We start from the raw sequence: 7,089 nt of genomic DNA, 5'->3' as shown, positions 1-7,089 counted from the left end.
GGCTTTCCATGTTTAAGATTTCTTTACAGAGCTGCATAATAAATTATATTTCACCCCACACATCAACATATCTAAATCAACTCTTTTAAGTTTTTGTTATTTTCAGTTTAAGAATAAAGTTTTTCCAATGGATATATATATATATATATATATATATATATATATATATATATATATATATATATAATAGAAGTTAACAAGTTACAGCACTTTAAATTACTGATGACCAATCAAATAAAAGAAGGCAGGTTTTATATTAATAAACATTACATTACATTAATATTTCGCCTCAAAAAGGAAAAGACTGTCATCATTTACTCACCTCCACCTCTGTCTTCTACTGAATATGAGAGAAATTATTTTGAAGAATGTGTGAAGTTTTCTGACACTTTCTGGTTCCCAGTGTATTTCCCCCTCAGTGCAGCAGCTGTTTGGTTACCCATATTCTTCATGTTTGAAATGACTTTTTCATAGTGTGATTTTATATTAAAACAAGTTAGTTTCAGTTAAATGGCATACTGTATAATAATTTCCAGATAAATAAAAATAATAATAACAAAACAATAACAATAATAATATACGGAGGCCTGGTCATCTTACTAAATATCGAACTAAATAGAATCATTTCTCTATACAGTGGCCAAAGATTCAGCTGTTGTAGGATATAACTAATACTAATGCTGCTGGATCCTCAGTTTGCCATAACGCTTGATTATATCATGTGATCTGCTGTCGGGTTTCTGTAAAATAAAAAAGGGGTTAGTTATAATATGATTTTGTTGTACAAGAATGCCGAAGGAAACACAGAACAATAGCATCATGCCCATACATATATGCAAGCAAAAACAAATACTGATCACATCTGCGATGGAGCTGAACAGAGAGACACAGTGTTTACAGTAAAACTGTATCTTACCGTATTGTGTACACAGAGTACCCAGAACGGAGCTGTAGCCTAATGTACCTGGCAAAAGAAAAGTGTTCAAAAACATATTCAAAATGTTGTCTCAACTCTCAGACACATTGTGGCATGCATTTGAAGTACCAAAAATGATCCAACTACAGCATATGTTAAAACCATGTCAATTTTTATGCACCTGTTGTAATGTTGTAATGTTGTAATGTTTATAGCACTGCTTTAAACAATTAAGCCTAAGTTGTGAATATTAAAGTTGCAATCATAATTACCTTCTTGTGTGTTCACAGTTTCCACGGAACAAGGATGTCATTTTAAAAATGGCAATGGTGGCCAGGAGTACAGGAAGTATTAGTACTATTAGAAATAAATAGTGTCTCCATTCTATAATAGAAATAGATAACAGCACTTGTTTTACATCGGAATCAAGCTTATGACTTTGGCATTATTAGTGCTCTGCTCTACGGTTTGAGTCACAGGAAAGTAGCAGTGATACAGTACTACAGTACAATACATATATCAGTCTTGTCCTACAAAGAACAATAGAGCAGCCTAGACTCTATTACTACCCCTGACATACCTGCACATGGCTGACAGAGTTGAGTGATGTCCAGATGTGTGGTCTGGTTTGTGATGGGATTGTTGATCACGCAGCTGTAGATGTTGTTCTCCTGATATTCCACCTCCAGAGGTAAAGAGAGACTGATGCTGAGATCAGACACACTGATGCTGGACAATAAACTGTTTCCTTTGTACCAGGAGAGAGTCACAGCACTCACATTCACAGCAGAACACAACAGTGAACAACTGTGATTTGAAGACAATGAAGATGATGGAGAACACTGTAAAGAATCCCTACTAATGCTGGGAATGGGTAGCAATTCTGAAAAAAAGAAAAAAAAAAACTTCATGAATGAACCATTTCTAGTTGTCTGCTGAGGATATGATTGCTTGCTTTCACTAAAATAAACCAAGTCAATATGGGAAGTCCAAGCTAATGCTGTGGGAGCAGTACATAAACACACACAAAACGAACCCTTAAAGGAATAGTTCATGCAAAAATAACACTTCTGTCATCATTTACTCACTCTCAAGTTGTTCAAACCTGTAAAAGTTACTTCTGTTTAACACAGAAGAAGATATTTTGAAGAATGTTGGTAACCAATCAGTTGGTCCCCAATGAAAAAAAAAATACTTTGGATATTAATGCATATCAGCCAATGTTTGGTTCATCAAAACATCATCTTTTGCGTTCACCATAAGAAAGAAATTAATAAAGTTTGGAACAACTTGAGGGTAAGTGCTTGAAGTGATTTAAATTATGTGGTGTACTCTTTATTCAACCTGTCTGTGAAACAAAGTGCCAGAAAATGTCTCACAAATCTTATTAAATTATCCTGTATATCTGTATACTTCTCCATCTCTCGCATCCCACAGGGAAGGAAAAAACAAAACAAAACTTTATATGTGTTTAGCCTAGTTTCCGGTAATTAAGATTTATTAACATACTCACCATAGACAGTAACGTTGAATCTCTTTACTGTTATTTGCCGACTGATGATCTGAAGTCTATAAAGTCCAGACTGTGTAATACTGATGTTTGTGATGGTAAGAGATCCAGTTTGGTTGTCCACAAGCAGTTTGTCTCTGAATTTCCCATCATACATAAAGCTCAGGTTAGCCCTTTTTATGATTTCAGCTACGAGAGTTTGAGGTCCATATTTCCACATTAATATGTGATCCTGCATATTGGATAATCCAGTGTTTAGAGTAACAGAATCTCCCTCCATCACTGATACCGACTTCACGCCTCCTGTACCACCAAACGCACCTAGAACAAAACAATTTATTAAAAAAACTTTCACTAGATATCTACTTTATATTTTTCTTAGTATGCTTAGTATGTTCTATACCCACATTATTATGTTTTTAATTAATAAAACACAAAGGGCAACCTACCATCTAAGATCAATATGCACAGCCAAAGGACACAAGTGTTCCAAGACATATTCTTCTAAATTTAGTCGCTACTCTCGGAGTCCACAATGCGACGTGTTGTTAAAACATTCCAACTGTGCGATATAAAACTCCAGTCAGTTTCATATGGGAAGACATCAAGTGTAAAAGACACTCCCTATGCACCTGTCGTGTTTCACGATGCCAATGATGCTTTTTATGCTGGTACCAAGTCGCCCAAAACACCCTCAAACTGAAACTCCCTTGAACGCTCACATACTATTGTGGAGCCTCCTGTTTTGCAATCAGCCCTACAGAAACCAGAGAAGCTATGAGATCGGTTTACATGTCAGCAAAGCGAAAAGAAAGCCCATTGAGTATTTCACAAACAGCTAATAAAGCCAAGTCTAGCATAAATATAAAAATTGTGATTGTAAATGATAATATGTGTAAATAGTGGGCTATTCAAAAATGGTAATGAAATAAAGTCATTCAATGATTTGAGACTATTATTTGTAGTTAAAAAAAAAAAAAGAAAAAAAAGAAATGTCCATTAATTATTTGTAGATTATGAGACATGACATTACAGTGCCATAAGAAACAGTGAGCAGATGGACTTTAATTTTGCTCATTCTTTATCCATGATCCCAGTCTAACTAAAGGGGAGCAAGGGAAGCTATAGAGGAATTAAGATGTTTACTGTAACAACCATCACATGTATAATATCTGGTGATACAAGAAAAACTAGTCTGGGTGTATCAACGGAAAAAAAAATTCATTATTTGCTATTAGAGTAAACACTGAACCCAAAACACATGACATCAGCCATAAACATTGATACCACCTGACTAATATCATGCCAGGAAAACAGCTATAATGTATAGACCAGTATAGACTGATCTTTCAGATCTTTGGTGAAGAGAAACAAAATAACATATTTACAAGAATGCTTTATTTACCTGACAATGAACTGTAAAACAAATATATATATATATATATATATATATATATATATGTGGCAATGCTGTTGTCGGGAATTTAACCCAGCGCCAACTTTGGAAAGAAATATAGACTACACCACCCCGGAAACTGGCCGGGGACCTACCGGTATACAAATGTATCACCAGCACACAGATACGTGGTGGCTGAGACAGATATCAGACACAGTACACAGAATTCAACAATTTATTCAAAATCACTAATTTATATATACAAAATTGATTATTTTAATAAGCACTAAAAAAAGGGATAAGCATGGATCATAAAAATATGAAAGACAAACAATTTTCCGATTTCAGAACTGGGGGACTCAAGTTACTTATCCAATGAACACAGCAAACACTTGTGCTCTAACCACACAGCATCATCACCCACGTTGTGAACACCGCAAACCTACAGCCGCACCACCACCACACACGACACTGGCTAGGACTGGTACCCCAATTCTGAAGGGAAAGGAAACAGAACAAAATAAGAAACAAAATACCCACATTCATACACAGTCACATATGCACATCAGGTTATTATTTGTCAGAAACACTTATCACTCGCTGCCTGACGGAAACAAGGACACCAGGTCACTGGCAATCCTCATTCACTGGTACTCACAGACTGTGGGCAACACAACAGGTTGTGACGTGTCACAGTATGCATACAAACAAAATAAAATAAAATACAATCTTAAGTAAAGCAATTCAAAAGAAACTAGTCTGACAGAGAAACGGCAGTTAAACACAATGGTTGCGTCAAACACTTAATGATTCGTCTGTAATTACCCCCCACAAAGTTAAAGTCAAATTATTTTGAGGGCAATGAGTCACTTCAGGCCGGGAACGCGAGCGGTTCCGGTTGTCACGGTAACCCCCCAGTGCGCTACAATTAAGTCGGTCAATTTGATCAAAGTATGCAGTACCACAACATTCACCGTCCGGTAAATGGCAGAAGAGTAGTTGAAAGAATTAGCAGGCACAATGAAGGACAGTCCACCCCGCCCAGAAGCTCTCCGGTGCCGAGACTGAAACGCGTGCAAATACTTTCAAATAGACCACAAAAGCCTGCTGCAACACCTCCTGGCCCCCCGTGTCACTAAAAACACAAAACGTGTTAAATGCAAAATTTACCGCCTAAGGATCCCCAACAAACACCTACATGTACACCTATATGAGACATACACATGTGACATACCTGCAAATAATGACTCACACCGACCCGCGCACTCACTGTTGTACGAGTTGGAGGTTTGTAGAGATAGAAGTTTATCCGCATCTAAAAAAAATCTCTCCTCAGCCACCTGCTGGACATAAACATGGCGCACACAAGATGACGTCATGTCCGTGACCCCAAATGACATGCTACCTGGATGTCAATCACATCCCCTTTTATACAGGTGGAATGTACCACTTTCCCAAAAAAATGGTTGATCATATCACTACAATCCACCCCCCCATTAGTCATCGTAGTCCCAACGATGAACAACTCTGCTAATCCCAAGGTCTAAACCAGGCCACCACGGAGTTAGCACCCACGGTAGACGTGACAGAGATTTGATTATCCTCACTCCCTACAGCTTGTGGTAAGCGGTACAGGTTTGAATGCTGGCCTGCCCCTACACGTCCAGTTCGTCTTGGGGCCCGTCCAGATATATTGGACATCCCCAAAGCAACGGATACGGGCTCTGGATGTAAACTTGCACTACTCTCACCTACCCCTACTGCAGGCCTGATAGCCAAACTCTCGACTCCAGAGGCAGGAGTTAATCCCCCTTCGGAAGGAGCTCTACTCACCTCTGCACCCCTCTCACTTACTGGTGGCGCTTCCACCACATAGGCTACATCCCCATCCTCCAATTCATCCTCCATTTCATCCTCCATCATCAAGGGTGCTGATCGTTCAGACTGATTCCCCAGAGATTCCGTCAGAGTCGGACTGCCACAAACACAGGGTTTTAAAGAGGTACGATGAACATGGCGGAGCTTACCAAGGTCATGTACAGGTGCTACCGTATACACGGATCCACCCCCCCAGGGTGCCCGAACTACCTGATATTTTATCGAGCTCCATAAATCCTGGATTTTATGTCGTCCCAAGAATCCATGCTCTCGCAGATAGACCAATTGGCCCTCCGCCAAAGGCTGCTCTCTAACCCTTTGATCAAACTTGGCCTTACGATTTTGAGCTGCTGCTTGCAGCCGCTCTCGGGCACCCTCAAAGGCCACTTGGAGACGAGCCTGATGCTCTTCCACCCAATGGTGGATTCTACCAGACACTGGCTCTTGCACTCGGCCAAGCAAGAAATCCACCGGCAGTCTCGGCTCCTGCCCAAACATCAAAAAGTAAGGGGTTTCACCCGTGGCCTGGTGGGGAGTTGTATTATAGCAGAATATCACCTGGGACAAACAAGAAGCCCAGTCCCTCTTTCTCCCAGTGGGCAATGTCCGCAATAAATTGTGCAAAGTCCGGTTAAACCGTTCGCACTGGCCATTACCGGCTGGATGGTATGCCGTGGTGCGAGACTTACCCACCTGATAGAGGCTACATAACTGCTGAATGAGATGGGATTCGAAGTTCCGGCCCTGATCAGAATGGATCCGCCCCGGAACTCCAAACTTATAAAACCACTCTTCCACCAAAACACGGGCCACGGTTTCTGCTCGTTGATCACGAGTAGGTATTGCCAATGTGAATTTACTAAAAACATCCGTCATAACCAGCACATTTTCGTGCCCAGAATGGGAAGGCTCCAAGACTGTGAAGTCAAGGGCCACGATCTCGTTTGGACGGGAGGACAGTAGATGTGCCATGTAACTCCGAGCAACTGGTGCAGCCTCCTTGGCTTGCTGACACCGCTCACATCGCTGTACCCAATGTGCTACATCAGCCGACATCCCTGGCCAATAGCAACGTTGTCGCACCAACTCCAGGGTTCGTTCAATGCCTTGATGCCCATGACACTGATGTAATTGGGTCAGTACCTCAGTCTGTAACACAGCAGGCAGCACCAACTGTAGCACCTCTTCACCGCCATCGGGACGGCAAACCCGTCGATATAACAGGCCGTCCTGTTCCTCCAGACGGTCCCACTGCTGAAGCAGCACCAAGATCAGCTTAGACAATTGTCGTCGCTCTTGAGGCCCTGGGCCTCGCCCTTGACGCCAATACTTAAGGGCTGCACCAATTGTGGGATCCTCCTCTTGCAACAGCAACAGTTCGGGACCAGA

At 40.8% G+C, this 7,089-nt stretch overlaps 1 protein-coding gene across 1 annotated transcript; it reads right to left on the bottom strand.

Moving 5' to 3' along the window:
• Positions 1-1,496: 1,496 nt before the first annotated feature.
• On the bottom strand, positions 1,497-3,246 carry LOC113099063 (CD48 antigen-like; the record flags this gene model as incomplete). Its single annotated transcript, XM_026264140.1, has 3 exons — positions 3,219-3,246; positions 2,430-2,747; positions 1,497-1,799 (listed from the first exon to the last, which is right to left on the bottom strand). Coding segments are annotated over exons 1-3 (649 nt in total), but the record flags the coding sequence as incomplete, so codon positions are not given.
• Positions 3,247-7,089: the final 3,843 nt, after the last annotated feature.

The sequence above is a fragment of the Carassius auratus genome, unplaced genomic scaffold (genome assembly GCF_003368295.1).
Source record: "Carassius auratus strain Wakin unplaced genomic scaffold, ASM336829v1 scaf_tig00216852, whole genome shotgun sequence".
Lineage (NCBI taxonomy): Eukaryota > Metazoa > Chordata > Actinopteri > Cypriniformes > Cyprinidae > Carassius > Carassius auratus.
Note: the sequence above shows the minus strand (reverse complement) of the source record. Positions and strands in the feature narration are given on the sequence as shown.